General features: G+C 52.5%; 1 protein-coding gene across 30 annotated transcripts in view; it reads right to left on the reverse strand.

Annotated features, from left to right (window-relative positions):
- Window positions 1-934: 934 nt before the first annotated feature.
- Window positions 935-16,376, reverse strand: part of EP400 (E1A binding protein p400) — a 115,352-nt gene continuing 99,910 nt past the window's right edge. For 15 of the 30 annotated variants that reach the window (XM_073789915.1, XM_033836680.2, XM_073789911.1 and 12 more), the window contains 5 exons: window positions 14,643-14,838; window positions 14,158-14,282; window positions 12,552-12,698; window positions 7,433-7,510; window positions 3,676-6,649 (listed from right to left, as the gene is read on the reverse strand). In XM_073789915.1, coding sequence (XP_073646016.1) covers window positions 6,377-6,649; window positions 7,433-7,510; window positions 12,552-12,698; window positions 14,158-14,282; window positions 14,643-14,838 — 819 coding nt within the window. In that variant the 3' untranslated portion in view covers window positions 3,676-6,376. Of the gene's footprint in view, window positions 3,493-3,569; window positions 3,653-3,675; window positions 6,650-7,432; window positions 7,511-12,551; window positions 12,699-14,157; window positions 14,283-14,642; window positions 14,839-16,376 lie in introns of those variants that run through there. The other 15 variants (XR_012325080.1, XR_012325079.1, XR_012325071.1 and 12 more) reach the window with 15 other exon arrangements.

Raw genomic sequence — 16,376 nt, forward strand, 5'->3', positions numbered from 1 at the left:
GGCTTCTCACTGTGTTCCCTTCTTTTGTTGCGGAGCATGGGATCTAGGTGCATGGGCTTCAGTAGCTGCGGCACGCGGGCTCAGTAGTTGTGGCTCGCGGGCTCTAGAGCGCAGGCTCAGTAGTTGTGGCGCACGGGCTTAGTTGCTCTGCGGCATGTGGTTTCTTCCCGGACCAGGGCTCGAACCCGTGTCCCCTGCATTGGCAGGCGGATTCTTAACCACTGCGCCACCAGGGCAGTCCCTGCACACAATTCTTAACATATGTACCAAAAATCGAAAAAATCATGTAGTTGTGATTCTTTTCTGAACAGTTATTCCAGTGACTTTCCAGCTTAATATTTGGAGGCAAATTTTCCTTAACAGGATAGCAAGTACCAATACCTTCAAATATTGATATGCTGTTCCGTCATAAGTCTCACTAATTCACAATTTAATATCATATACTGTACATACTCAAATTGTCCATCGTTCACAGCACATTAACAAAGTTACTAGAACTGTACTACCACGACCAAAGATGTTACAGAGCACACAGAATTCTGACCAGGAGAGCCAAGATCAAGGAGTGAGTGGTTTGCTTCAGGAAGAATTCTATCAAAAACAACATGGGACGAGAAGTACTTTAAAGTGTTGGGGGTCAGGGGGATGGGATGAATTGGGAGATTGGGGTTGACACACATACACTATTGATACTATGTATAATGAAATAGATAACTAATGAGCACCTATTGTAGAGCACAGGGAACTCTACTCAGTGCTCTGTGGTGACCTAACTTAGAAGGAAATCCAAAAAAGAGGGGATGTATGAATATGTATAGCTGATTCACTTTGCTGTACAGTATAAACTAACACAATATTGTAAAGCAACTGTACTCTAATAAAAATTACCCAAAAAAAGTGTTCAAGACATTAAATGCACACCTGACTCCAAATGCCATGTAGTAAATGCTTTGTATTACAGGATATAAAAGCTACCCCCATCTATGGAATGTTAAGCTGACACCCAAGACAGTCAAAGCCTCCCGTATTCAATGTCCCACTGTTTTCTGGTTGTACCAAAAAATAAATAACCAGCCAATGCTTTCACCTCTTAAAAAAAAAATTTTTTTTTTACACTTAAAAAATGGGATGAGGGGGGAGTCCCTCCTTTTAAAAAATGTTTCTAGAGCTCCTAAAAAACTGTCATTTACTAAATAGTTGGATCGTGCAGGAAGAGAGACAGGGACCACTGATAGGACCAGGTGTGTGATACTAATCAGACTTGGCTTCTCTCTCTCCTGCGTCAACAGAAGCTGGGCTGTCCTCGTTTTTAGTTTCTCCATTTTCTGCAGGTACACCTTTAGTCTCTTGGTTAGCCGCTTCAGCCTGTTTTCCCTTCGCTCCCCCTTTCCCTTTTGTTTGCACCTTTTTTTGTCTGAAGATTTATTCTTTCCTGCCGCCTTTTTGGGCTTCGTTTCCACTTTTGCAGGAGCCGGTTTAGCTGACAACCTTTAAAGGAGAAAGTCGTATTTCTCTTGCTATCTTGATGTGAACATTAAGAAAACACTTTTATAAATAAACGAACATCCTATCTGCTTGGCAAAAGGTTACAGAAATGCGTGCGCAATGCCTCTGTGTCACTCTGTAGGCGTTGGGCATCCCCACTCAGCGCACGGAGCACCCAGTAATCATCAAGACCCAACACCACAACTGGAAGGCAGTCACGTGGGCTGAGAGGTGCTCCACGTTCTCACGTGTCATTGGCGGACGCCGGCCCCGTGAAGCCCGGGAACAGACCTGGGAGCTGGGGCTTCGCGCGCGAGCTGCGAGCTGCGCGTAACCAAAGCAGTTTTCGGCGAGGAAGGGATCCTCCCCCAGCTCTGGGGCCGGGTTGTGAAGTGTCTGCTAGGCCGCGCGGTCTTCGGGCCTGAAGGCAAAGCTGAGCTCCGTTCTCGCTCTCCGTCGTGGGAAAGGCCTCCGTGGGCAGGGGTGCCGAGGCGCCTCTCCCGACAGACGCCCCGGCGGGGCCGGCCGAGGAGACGCCGCAGCCCGGACTCCACTCTGCCTCCCGGGTGTGGGGCGGGGACACCCCGACCAGCGGCCCCTCCAGACACGCGGCGCCGGCGGCGTCAGCACCGCGGACAGCGGCCTCCCGGGGCCGGCGGGGCGGGGGTCAGCGGCGAGGGTCACGGGGTCGTCGATGGGGAGGTGGACCGGGGGAACGCTGGGGCAACGGGCGGGCGGGGAGGCCGAAGGAGAGCCGCGCGGCCCTGAGCGCCCGCCCCGCCCCGGCGCGGACAGGCTGCGGGCCCTCACCGCGGCTGCCGGGCGACGCGGCGGAGAGTGCCGGCGGGGACAAGAGCGGCGGCAGCCGAGGGCGGGCCCGGGCCACCCGACCCCACCCGACGCAAGCCGGCGGCCGGCTTGGACCTAGGGCGCGGGCAGGCGGGGCGAGGGCGGGAGGACCGGAAGCAGCGGCAGCTGAGGCGGGAACTGCACGAGAGCCCCCCCGGCCCGCGCCTGCGTACTCCCGCGGCTTCCTTCGCCCGCGGTCACGTGCGCGCCGGCCTCCGTTCGTTCCTACCGTTCGCCTGCAGCCTTCCGTCCACCCGTCCGTCCGCTCCTCCCCTGCCCACCCACCGCCTCATCGCACACTTAACTGCCTGTTGCGTTGACCAGGCACGTCCTGTCCTTGCCCTGGCAGGACCTGCGGTCTAGGGAGAAGGGGGCACACATCGGCAAAGGGATGCCCGGTTACAGGAAGTAGGGCCGAGCGGCTGAGAAAAGGAGGTGTAGGTTGAGTGCCCATTTTAAGTTAGGGGGCGGCAGTCAGAAAATGCCTCCTAAGGCTGTTGAGCTGGGATCTGAAGACCCACAAGGATGGTTTTTCCCCTTGTTTGTGACCAGGGAGATGGTCCAGCGGGTCTGTCCCTGGTTTCACTCTGGCTACCTTCAACCACCACCTCCCCTGCAGACACAGTGAGCTTTCCAACTTGTAAGTCAAGCTGTCTTCCAGGCTTCTGCTTAGCATGAAGTCCAGATCGCCGGCCGTGACCTTGTCCCTGTTTCTTCATGGTGCTTACACCGTTCTGAATCATTTTATCATCTGTCTGGACTAGTAGAACGTAACCTCCTTGTCTACTTTGCTCGTAGCTATTGCTCCAGGGCCTAGACACACAGTATGCACTCAGTAAGCATCAGCTGAATAAACCAATAATTTACCCATCTATCTCTCATTAGTTTTGATTTTCTTGAAGAGCCAAGTGTTGCTTTTTTTAAAAAACTTCCACCATTAGTGATAAAGTTGGCATGTATTATGCTTCAGTAAATGCTCACTGCACAGGGACAGAAGCACAGAGCAGCTGAGGAGGTGCTGCTGTCTAGTACAAGGTAGCACTGGAGAACAAGAACATTACGAAGAAACATAAACGCACCGGGTCCTTCCTCCTCGTGTGGCTTTGGAACACAGTGGCCAGGTGGACATGGTCTCTGCGGAGAGAAATGGTGATTTCACTGAGAAGCTCCATCCCTTCTAGTTCTGGCTACTGTCTGGGGGAGGAGCGAGGAGACCGTTCGTTCGCAACACTAACTTGGTTTCCCTGTGTCTTGTTTTCTCTTCACACAAATGAAATGAATATGACTGGTATCTTATTTTAACCTGAACAGTAGCTTTCTATGAAAGACAAAACAAAAAAGCATATAAAAAGGTCAATTTATTATACCTTTTGTTTGGTGGGATATCAGTGCCCTTTAAAACCCTACTATTCAAGTACAAATGATTGTTTACAAAGTATTTACAATTTCGGTCTTCTTCCTTTATATTTTAAAACACAACAGCTATCTGGTTACAACAGTTAACAAAAAGTCCTGAAGGTGGCAAAAGGGAAAGCCTCTGCCTCAGGAGGCTGACTCCAGCCTCCTACTTCCCCCGCCCCCGGATCCTCCAACCACCACCCAGCCTCCCTGGAACAAATGTCTCTGAATTAAAGAAAACCTGGGTGACTGCTTTTTCCACGGTGGCCAATTCCAGTTTGACGGTGTTTTTGCCTGCTGTCTTTATATTTTATGTTCTGAAGATTTCTCTCAATCCTTACCATGCATTGGGTGGGAACCCTGTTCTACAAGGTAATGTGGGATTCTGACAACAGTAACAATCTGAGGAAGCCTGGAAAACATCGTCCTAAACTCACACTTACTCTTAAATATGGAAAGTTTAACCTTTAAAACAGAAAGCGAAGAAAACAATACACCGGACCCTTTACCTAAATGACTGTGGAAGACTAGGAGGTGAGTGCTGACATCCAGATGTTACTAAATCGACTGATACCAGTAACGCTATTTTCTGTCCCATATTTTGCAACAGGGAATCGCTGAAGAAAACACACTTCTTTCACTCACATAGTAAGACAGGGCAGGAGTCCCACACTGCAAATATTCAGACCCTAGTTCTGTTATCTTAGAAAGCTTTTGAGAGATTTTTCTAAATTCTCTTCTAGTGTTCTAGATTAATAGAGGACTTCTACTCAGGCAGCTATGTCTAGGATATTCTAAACACTCAACACTTCACCATCATCTACAGAGATCGTCCACACCCCAAGAAGGGTAAGAACAAAACCAACAGGCTTCACAAGTTAAAATAAGCTGAAAAGGAGAATTCCTTTTTAGTTCTGCACATTTGAGGATTTTAAAAAAAAGGTAGGAACTCTCCTCAGTACCCAGATACGAAGCACAGAAGCCTCGTGCAGCCGCACTCCCTCATTACAGCACATGCTGAACCCACAATGAACAAGTCAGAAGGCAAATTATAGTGTTCAAGTAACTAGAACGTTAAATCCTGTCCACTTTGAACAACTGGTCTTTACTTTTTTCCAAATTTCTCACCAAGAACTCAAAAATGAGCTGCCCGGTTGGCTTCACTAAGGTATCAATCGCCGTATTAGTGTCCACATATATTGATGGGAAACAAAAAAACTCGGGACAGGACACTTTCCTTTGTGTCATATAAAGTGATATAAAGGGGGAGGAGACAGACTGATTACAAATTTAAAATCTCTCAGTATGCCGGAACTGTTCCTAAGTACACACAGACCTAACACAACCTGATGTCCTGGACCAGAACTGTAGAAGAGGCACAGAGACGGAGCGGAGAGGGTGTCATCAGACACGCGCCTTTTGCTTGGGTGGACACCTCCAGGTAAGCAGACATCGTCAGCCAATCAAGCCCTTTGCAGTTGCCACAGTAAAAAAAAATAAAAACAGCAAATCCAGGGCCCCCTCTTTGCCCCTCAACCACGGGCCCCCCACCCCAAAGAGCCTGGATGGCTCCCTGCTTTACGCAGAACCCCAAGTGGGCGACAAGCTCACATACAAGACATGGCAGTCTAGTATGAAGAGCTTACCACACCCATTTCTGTGGGTAATACTTGTAGGTGCATACACACAGCACCTGCACAAGGAGGCTTCTCACCTCTGCACGTCACGCCTGGGCTGGGCACGAAAGCAAAGGGGCGATGGCAGGCCGCCCCCTTGCAAGGGCCTCGCCGAGCACTCAGCAGTGCCGTCTGCAACGTGACAACACTTGCACAGCACTCTGGGCCCCGAACCATATTCCCAGACAGGAGCCCCACAAGGTTTGCTGGCGCTGCTTCAGTAGCCTAAGTCCACTTACAAGTTTATCCGAAACCCGGGAAACTATCGTGGATGTGCTGGGGTGGGGAGCAGCCCCAAGGGTTCCGTTGACGTGGAAACCGGCCACTCTGAGGGAAGCCGCGCGATGCTCTTTGCAATGAAAATGCAGTCACAGACCATTCCCCTTCAACACAAGCTGGGAACGCGTCACGAATGTGCTTCAATGCATGTCAGTACTAAACGTCTCCTTTAAGAGTCCAAACAAGTCACATTTTAGGAGGGAGGGGAGAAACCACGTTGGTTTTCCCTGATCTGAGATGACCTACCTTTGATATCAGACAGTCTTTCTCCTCTCGAAGGACCATAACGTGCTTTCAGTTAGGAATAAAGAACCAGGCAGAGACAGATGCTGTCAGACCACATTTTAGCTCCACAAGGTCTATTTTATGACTCACTGCACCTTCCAAATGGCTACTTGTGATGTGCAAGAAACACTGTACACTAACAGAGAAATTCTAAATGGCTTTCAAGACCCAGCAGTACTGCCCTGGAGGAGAAACTAAAAGGTAAAGCATCGAGGAAACACTGCCACTGCCGCTTTCTCAGTCAGCCACATAACACGTGACGGGGCCGCTCGCTGAGGGTCGCCGCTCCAGGCACTGGACGCCCTGCAGGGCACTGTCCTGGGGCTCAGTAAATAAGTCCACCCCATCTGGGCGGGGCGGTGGCAGGCACGGGCGGCCCGCCTGGGGCCGCGCCGCGCTCCCGACTAGGGGCACGGAGGCTTGGTGGGCGTCTTTAACCTGACGGCGGGGACTCTCATCTGGAGCTTGGGCTGCTGGTTCGGGCTGTCGGAGCTGGCCGGCACCTGGGCTGGGTTGGGAACACCGGGGGTCTGCAGCTGGGCCGCCGCCGTGGTCACGACTTGCTGCTGCATGAGCTTCTGCTGGACTACCTGTGCTGTCGCTGTCACTGCGGGGATCACCTGGACCTGCTGCCCGGCCGCTGTCGCCTGGGTGAGGGTCACAGTCTGTGGGGAAGCCTGAACCAAAACAGAAACACATCTCCTAGAAAACGCAGATCAGGTGACATGAAAACTTAGACGTCCTTGGGGGTGGGGGTTAGAAACATGACTAGCGCGAATGCTTCCGTGAAATGTAAAAACCACCTGACCTATCAAAATAGGACCTCTGGTTTCTAACCAAACAAAAATAGAAAACGAAACTACTGCTGCTTTTAGGCTGCAAGCGGACGCCTCTGGGGAAAGGATGGCCGGGGACTGGTGCTGCTGGTGTCCAGCTCCTAATACTATCTGGTTTCTTGACACCTACATGCCAGTGTGATTCTGAACCAACTACAATTATTTTAAAGCACTGCTTTTATACGGCCACATTTGTAGCAGTAAAAAGCCGGTAAGAACCGAAAGCTAGGCTCTGTTGGGAAGGTAAGTCCTGGCTGTCCCCAGTAGTATTTCTACTCTAAGACCCAAGGTCGATACGAACGGATTCTGTTTTCTTTCTTCGTTTCCCTAAAAGGAAGGTGTGGTGGCTTCAGCTGGCAGGATGCACCTAAGGTTTACTGGCTGAACGAAGGAGCCCAGAAATGAGCCCCCTCAGCACATGTGACACTGAGTCCAAACACATTTGTTCAGGGTTTTTTTCCTGCTAGTCTCAGGATATCAAGTGTTTTCTCCAAAGTTAATTTTCTTTTCTGTATTATGAAGATCACAAGCCGTTCTCTAGGAATTAAAATTCTATTTCCTCGGATGAAAAGCAAGAACTCTCTTCGTGGGAACTCCCGACAGCTGCGGGTCTCCAGGTCCTACCTGTTGGGAAGCAGAGGCAACCTGCTGGATGCTGGCCACGGGTGTCTGCTGCTGGACGACTTGAGGGAGTTTCGCAACCTTGGACAAAACAAAAAAGCCAAATGGAGACGCCAAATGAACGTGTGCGCAAAAGAGATTTCTTGCCCTCTCTCCTTCTCAGTTCTTAATGCAAAAAACAAAAAACAAAAAAAAAAGACGGTGGTCAGACGACACAAAATAGCAGGTCTCAAAAGTGGGCTCACCTGGATCCCCGAGAGAACCAGTTATTTCACCTTTGCACTGAGTAACGACTGCCTTCCTAATCGGTAATCACATGTAATTTGAAGCTTATTATCGGTCTCATATTTCAGACAGTCACATTTTTCTTTTATAAAAATCGCTACAAGTCTATATGAGAGAGTTACATGGAAGACAGAGTGCCTGGGCGCCACTCCACGTATGCCCCCATTGTCAGGGGACCCGGACCAACACCCAGGTTCAGCCCTAGTCCAGAGACATCTACGCCCAAACTCTAAAGTGGTTACTTCACCATTTTTCTACATTCTTCTTCATCATGATTGATATCTTCCTCTACAAAACAAAACCTTCCACCCAATGGTCACTTTTTGTAAACCTGCCTATCTTGCTGTCCTGCTGTAATAAGACAATTCAGGCCACTTGTGTCTACTCAGGGCTTCGGGGACACCGGTTCACAGAAGCAGCTCCCGAGTGGGTAGCTGCTGGGGGCCATGGAAAGCCCCCTCAGGTCTCTAACTGGCGGAACAGGGATGAAAATAAGTCTTGCCCAAGATAATCCTGGAGGAAATGTGAAATTATATGATGTACTTGCAAATGACAAGCTACCAAGTAAATACGAGTTCTCACGGAAATTAAAATGAATCACAAGGCATTTACTAGTTTACTGTAACTTGAATCAAAAACTGTGAACCGCACTCACTGACATCAAAGGAACCCCTGAGTGAGCCTGTGCGCTTCCTCTGACGGGAGAGACGTTTGGTCAGCTACCGCAGCGCACGGGCCACAGCTCAGATCCGCAGCCACGAAAATGCTGAGATGCCATGCATAACACCAAGGTGACGTCTTAAAACGCATCGATAAACTTGCAGGAAGTCCAGAGCTCCCAGTGCCAAAACTTAAGCAAATGGGGGACCCCGAGCCATGAGAAGGTGCTACAGCAGCTCGTGCCCGAGACCACGTGCTGCAGGGGAAGCCTTGCACTGGGTTTTCATGGCCTCCCGGGTGCAGCAAAGAGACCAAGTCCAAACCCACTCTCAGGAGGAGATAACAAGAGGGCTGCCCGATGCCCCCCGCAGCTGCGATCCTGGCACTCAAAGGGTCTGTGAGGAAGCCGCCTGCCTTAGGCCTCGGTGCTAGGCAGGGGAGCGGGAGACACAGGCTGGCAGACCAAACCCTCAAGCCACAGCTGATGTGGTCCTGGAGGCACCCATGGGAGCCCAGCACAAGGAAGAACCCACCTTCAACCCAGACCTCAAAGCCTTCCAGCCAACAGAACTTCAAGGGAAACTGGCTCACAAGAAGACAACTCCTATAATGACAAAAACCCCACAGTTCCTGAAGCAAGAACAGCAGAAACAAGTAAAATCAGACGCACACGGACTTCAAATAGAGGAATTATCAGGCACGCACAAAACAGTGTGCCGTCCCGTGCAGCCTGAAAACACGTATGGGAACAAGAAACTACAAAGACCAAGCAGGTTTGAGACAAAAACAGAACTTCGAAGAATAAAATACTTATAATCACCAAATTAAAATTCAATGGACAAGCTTAACAGCAGATTAGACCTAATGAAAGGAAAGCTCAGTGAAATGGGAGACAGGCTAGAGGTCATTACTCGGAATGCAGCACAGAGAGACAATGGAAGGAAAGCACAGAGACGGAAGAGACACGGAGGGCAGGAAACGGGGCAGAGGCGGCACCTAAAGAAACGGCGGCTGGTCATTTCCTAAACTGACAAGAGAGATCAATGCCCAGATTCCAGACGATCAGCAAATTCCAAGCTAGACCGTCACAGCATTTATAAAACGCCAAAGACAAAGAAAAGATCTCAAAAGGAAACAGAGGGAAAAAAGACAGGTTCCCATCGAAGCAGCGACCCGCTGGACAGACATCTGACTTCTCCTCAACAACAAAAGACCAGGAGCCAGGGAGTACTGTTAATGTGCTGAGAAAATAAATGTCCATCTAGAATTCCATACAACGCAGAAGCATCCTTCAGGAACAAGAGTGAAATACAGGCATCTTCAAACACTATGGGAAACTCCAAAGGGTGTACTTCAAGCAGAAGAAAAGGAATTTTACATGAAAAGTGAAAATGAAACAGGATAGAAGGAAACTGCATGACTGCGGCAGCATGTGAGTTGAGAGGGCCAGGGAGCAACGGTGTTGACAGACCCGGGCTCGAGAGCAGAGCAGAGACGGTGGTCTGTGCTATACTCTGCCAAGGCAGATCTGCACATGGAGATCTTAGGGTAACCACTTAGAGAACAGAAAAAAAACATGTAATTTTCAAACGAGTCAGAGGAGGAAAAAAACCCAGAATGACAAAAATAAATACATAAATGGAATAAGAGAAGGCAAGTAAGGCTGGAAAGAGAAAACAGAACAAGTTGAAAATGCAAACAAAATGGAAGCTAAAGGCCGTTCCTCCCAGGCCTCACCATAAAGGGAGTGAATGTGTCACAGCTGAAGGACCAAAACTGAGACGCGGGACAATGACAGTGAGGCGGCGTCCAGTGACTGTTTCTGTGACATATGGGTAGAGTTCTCGGTATGAGGCACAACAGGCTGCCACACCGAAACAGTACTTCAAAATAATAAAAGTTAAAATTTTAATTTATGAGCAGCTAACAACAGAGCACCTAATATAAAAAGCAAAAGTAGAAAGGAATATAAGGAAAAACAGATAAACCCATAACCAGAATGGGAGGGGGTTTTTTCCTCCATTTTTTGGGCTGTGCCAGGCGGCATGTGGCATCCTCAGTTCCCCGACCAGGGATGGAAGCCGCGCCCCCTGCAGTGGAAGCACGGAGTCCCAACCACTGGAGCGCCAGGGGAGTCCCAGAATGGGAGATGTTAACTCACCCCTCTCATAACTGACAGAAGAAGCCGACTAGCAGGCACAACACCCCGGATAAACCTGACCTAGAGGTGACAAAGGGACCCCACGCCGCCACAAAGCACGTCTCAGCGCACTTCACTGCAGGATCCGTGCTGGGCCGGGTCTGGAGCGTGAAGAGCAGCGGAGGGTTTGGCCCAGGAAAGGCTGAAGGTCAGGGAAGACAGAACTGCTGTCCCAGAGCTGGAGGAGGAGGGGCTAAGGTACCAGAGGCACACACCTCCAGGGCGCCGTCCAAAGGCAGCCAGGATTAAAACCCTGGGCGAGATGAGAGCTGGCCGCAGATGCGAATCTGGACTCATGGGCACACAGATGGGCTCAAAGCCTCGAGACTGGAGGGACCACGAGGGGAGGGGTGCAGACAGAGAGTTTGTAAAGAAACAAAACACCACAACCAAAGGAACAGAAAGTTGTAGCAATCTAGATAAAGAAGAGACTTTTCTTACTGTGCTGAAGCGTGATTTTAAAAACCCAACCCGAAGAACGACCATGAGGAGAGCCATGTGGCCGAGCTTCCTGTCTGCACCTGTCACACTGCCTTGCGGGCATCGCCAGCACGACGAGGCGGGAATAAGAAACAGAAGGACGAAGGGGAAGATGCCAGCCGCCAGGACTCACAGGTGATGTGATCGACACAAGGGAAACGCAAACCAACTAGAACAGATTGAGGCTGTGGGATTCAAAAGTCAACATACAGTGTCCTACAGACACAGACAAAAAGAGGGAAGTTAGAGCAGAGTATCAGAAAACGCCCGTTACTTAGGAATAAATCTAATACACGCAATAAGATCTTTATGGAAAAAAAATCAGAAAACTTACTTAAAGGGCATTAAAGAAGACTTAAACAGCAAATGATGTATCATGTTGGTGAATCTGAAGTCAAGACTGTAGAGATGCCCACTCTCCCCCAAACTGATCTACAGAGTCAATGCAGTTCTAACAAAAACGCCATCAGTTTTGACCACGGTGCGTATACTAAATAAGCTGACTCAAAATCGACACGGAAGTGCAGAGAGCGGGAAAGCAGGATGCTCCCGACAGCAGGAGGTGGATGCCGAGAATCATCGTGCAGCAGAGTGGCGAAGAGCGGGCAGTGTGGGCTCACAGGGGCCGAGACCACGGTGCTCAGAGAAGCCCCCGAGGAACCGCACGTCACGCGTGCCTGGTCACACGGTGGGTCGGGGGAGAGAAGGGACTCCCGAATGAGTAGTGTGAAAGTAACAGGGCGTTGTGTTCACGTGGAAAAATTAAACTGAACCCCTATTTTTGGATCATCTCCAAAAACCAATTCCAGGAAGGTTAAAGACATAAATGTGAACAAAAAAATTATCAAGTTTTTAGAAATGATCTAGGAAACAGCACCATGACCTCTGGGAAGGATTTCTTACGCAAAGCGCAAAAGGCACTATTCAGACACAAAAAGATTGATAAATTCCAATACACTCAAATCCAGAAGCTCCGTTCGTAAAGTGAGTGAGCAGGTAAGGCACAAGCTGGGAGAAGTGTGACACACAGACCCAAAGGCAGACACCCGGGACGTACAGCCCCACCGGGAAGCCCCCGAACAGGCTCGTCCCAAGGGAGGGGCCCCGACGGTCAGCAGATTCGCACCGCTGCCAGAGGAAGGCAGACGGCAGGCCGGCACGGGCCGAGGCTGAGGGACCACAGGAGCTCGATGGGTGGGCGTGCCCACAGCCCCGCACCCCGTCCCGGGCGTCACGCGTGTGCCGGGACCCAGGAGACGTGCAATGCTGGGCTGGCCAGTGCCGGGCAGCCGGCGGCAGCAGAGGGACGACCACGACCCCTGCAGGAGCCTCACCAGCACAAAGGCTGCCACCGCAGCAGGACCTGAGCACAGTCCCCAGGCCACGCTGCAGGGCCCCACGACCCTCTCCATGGGGCGCTGGTTGGTGGCGCCCCCCTGCTCTACCTCCGAGCGCCCGCTGCGTCTGCTCCCAGCCCTCGGGCTCCCCGCTGCTCACCTGGATCTGGGTCTGCACCTGCTGGGTCCCAGCCAGTTTCTGGGCCTGGGAGATGGGCGTGGTGAGAAACTGGGTTTTAAGGGCTGGCTGGGTGGCGTAGGTGACCTTCTGTGGTTGGCCCTGAGCGGCAATCTGCTGTGCTGTGATCTGAGGAAAGAGAGGCCGCCCAGGGTTAGAGTAGGCAAGGCTCTGCGTCCCCTTCTCAGAGCCCCCCAGACGCCCGCAGCGTGACCACCCCGGCTCCTGGCCCTGCCCGCCCGCTGCCCTGTGTTCTTGCTGCTGCCCCCCCGGGGGGCCCGGTCCTGGGTCATCTCCTCCCCTGCTGGGAGGTCCCCTCATGGCCCAGGCTGGGCTTCATCTCCCATCCTCTGAGGCACCTGGTGCCACGTCTGCTCATCATGTAAGTGAGCGAACTTGACAATACAGAAAACACACACCGTTTCCCAAATCTAACTTTAAGAATTTGGCCCATACTCAAAACTATTTAGCACAAACAGAAACAAACCTGTACGCACAATCTTTACACATTTAGTCTAATTTTCCATTTTCCCTGCCAGGAGCGTTTAAATACTATTCAGAAAGCCATGCGTGTATGTGGCCCATATATTCGGTTTACAAAGCCACAGCTATGGACACTTTGAACGTCTCAGAAGTCTTCTTTCAAGTTACGTGAACATACCGACTGGCACTTTGGCTAAAGCCCTTCTCCTTCTCTCTTTCAGACGCTGGCTAAGCCCCCGCGATGACCCAGCCCGGTCTCCGTCCTGTCACAGTGCCTCCCAGCCCGGCACGCCCCACCCCAGAAGTCACTTCACGTCTCTGCGCGTCTGTCAGTTTCTGGAAAGGGGCACCAGCCGCCTGCAGAGCCCTCAGCACATGGGGACAGGGCGCTGGCTCGCTCCGGTTCAGAAAACAGCACAGATGCAACAGGAAGGTCAAGAGCCCAGACGCCATCATCTGTGCGTCGGGCTTTGCGCCACCAGGAGCAGATGAGGCAGAAGCCCTGGGGAGCAGAGCGCTTTGCACTCCGCTCCTGCTTGCCAGCGCAGCCCCGAACCCCCGCCTCTGAGGAGGACTCGCCCCTGGGGCCTCAATCAGCTCAGAGCTGCCTCCCAGCCTTCTGAGTCAGAGGGTCGCTGACAGCACTCCTCTCACAGTACCCCTTCCCCTCTCTCCCCTCCCTCCGTCCATCCGCTGATGGCGCGTGTGTACACACGTACACACACACATGCACACACACGTACACACGCACACACACAGCTGGCTCCTGTGCACCCAGACGGGTCGCACACCAGGAGCTACACATGCTTCCCCGAGTCCTTCCGGCCCCTCCCAGTCATGCAGTTCCACAGCCTGCGTCCTTCACAGTTGCCCCCACGAGCCGGCAGGACATGGGGGCTCCCCCTCTCATGAACCACGCCCTCCCTCCAGGGCCAGCCCCAAGGCCGTCCTACGTACAGCCCAAGGCCACAACCATGGGGTCTCCGGTGCGTGGAGGCCAGGCAGCCACGCAGGGCCGGCTCGGAACCCTATCCATCTCCGTGCATCCCACGCCTGGCAGCGGGGCCTGGCTCACGTGAAGAGGGGTCAAGCGGGAGCCCGGTACCTTCTGCTGGACGGCGGCCGGGCCTGGGGCGGCTTGCGGCTGGATGGCCTTCTGCTGCTGGACGGCCTGCTGCTTCAGCTTCAGCAGCTGCTGGACGTGCACAGGCTGGGCCACGACAGTCTGCCCTGAGAACACAGGTCAGGTCATTGAATCACAAGCGCCAAGCAGGGACAAGGTCTCAGGGCTCACAGTGAGTTCAGCTTCAGTGATCTCTGTACAGAAAACTACACGCTGAAACGGTGCTGAGCTGAATAAAGCCCGCCTTACATCTACTTAAAATGTTTCCAGGTCCACAACGACATTTGGACAAAGGGTGGGCAAGTTAAGAACGTGAGCGGTTAAATCGAGGGACACTTCTGCTAAAATACACCGTGACACACCCGAGATGGCTGCGGGCCACAGCTACTAACTAGAAAAGGCTTGTCAGCCCCACTCAAGGCTGGACGCGGAGCGGCGGGGGCCGAGGGGTGGCATGAGACAGGCACCTGCGGCTTTCTGCGGCTGCCCGATGGCCACACTGATTCCAGCAACGTTCATGGGCAGCGTCGTGACACCCGGCGAGGAGACCACGGCTGCGGGCACCGACACCACCGGGGGCTTCGCCAGTGCCACCTGGGCCGGCTGGGGCGCCGGGGCCTGCATCTGCCCTTGAGCCTGCAGCTGTGAAGTGGGGACCCGGGTCTAGACAGTGAAAACAATGGGAGAGTCCAGAGACATTCAGCATTCCACACGTCTGCAGACATTTCCCCACCAGCGGTCAGGTGGTGAGAAACTGACACATTCACAAAGGTGCTGCGTGGCGGTCAGCTAATGGAAAACAGCTCACTTTGGGCCGCCTATGTGCCCTGACCGTCACCAGCGGACACAGGGAGCGGGGCTCGGCGGCCCTCGGACGCCCGGGCGCACTGCTGCTCAGATGCGCTCCTGTCCCACAGCGAGCGTCTCTGCCTCCTGCATCTCAGAGCCTGACAGCACCCCACTCCTGCCACACTTCCTACACTCGTCTCCTATCCCTCAGCGGCCACGGAAGATCAGCCCGAAATTACGACCTCGGCCTCCCATCAAGGGCCACTCTCGGTCTCCACCTCCTGCGACTTGCTTATCACTCGGCTACCAAGCACTTTTTTCCTTAAGTTATATTTTTTAAAAGGAAAATGGAAATAGATCCGTTTTTATACATACAAAAACTCAGACTACCTAAGAAAATACGAGGAAGTAAAAATCAGCCATAGCCCTAAGGTGCCCACATGTGAATGTGGAAACGACACCCAGCCCCCCAGACCTTGTCCTTATCTGTGCGGCCTGCCAGGAAAGTGTGTAAAGTGGGATGAGTTCTAGGTATCTGTAAGCTCTCCTCCTTCTACAACCCCTTTTCCAAAGCTGTGCACGACCCCGCTGTGCGCACGCTGTACAGTCTATGTAGTCAGCTCCCCAGTAACGGAGATTCAGGTCCCCTAACACTCCTGGTGCAAGTCTGTACGTTTACTACTTTGTACTGGTTCTATCACTTCTTTAGGATACAGCAGAAACAGGATCACTGGGTAACGTAACGGGCATGTTTCTTAGCTCAACTGACTACCACCCCCTCCGGGGGAGCCGGCTCCTGCTGGCAAGCCCTCCGCCCGAGGCCTGGGCTGCCTGAGGCGGGCCGTCATGCGCGATTACCACTCGGCTCGTTTGAACTGGCATTTTCTTGTGAACACAGGTAACACCAAGCTTGCTTTCACAGTTTTTATCCACTTCTATCCCCTCTCTTACAGACTTAAAAGTGGAGTGAAGCACGCGGGAAGCAGAGCCTGGGCCCCCAGAGCCCCGGATCACAGCTGTGCTGTGGGTGACAAGCTGTAAGATCTGGGTAAGTTCTGAAGGCGTATGCCTTGGTTTCTGCACCTGCAAAATGGAGCTAGCATCACAGCACCCACTCCTGCCTCAGCACCAATCAGGTGACAGGCGGAGAGCCTACGGCGGCACCTGACCCAGAGCAGGAGCCCTAATGCTAGCCGTCGCCAGTGCCAGAAAGGGAGCCGCCCGCGCTGGGCACTGGTCTGCCTGATGTGCAGCATCTGGGCTCCAGGACACCCCCTCGACACGTGCCGAATGTAGCTGGCGTTCCCAGACACCCCCTTCACCACACCATCGTCCCCTCCTTCAGAAACCTTCGATGCCTCTCTGGGCCTGCAGAGCACCGCGACCCCTGAGTCTGGCTCTGGGGCCTCACT

This window comes from Tursiops truncatus, chromosome 13 (genome assembly GCF_011762595.2).
Source record: "Tursiops truncatus isolate mTurTru1 chromosome 13, mTurTru1.mat.Y, whole genome shotgun sequence".
NCBI classification, from domain to species: domain Eukaryota; kingdom Metazoa; phylum Chordata; class Mammalia; order Artiodactyla; family Delphinidae; genus Tursiops; species Tursiops truncatus.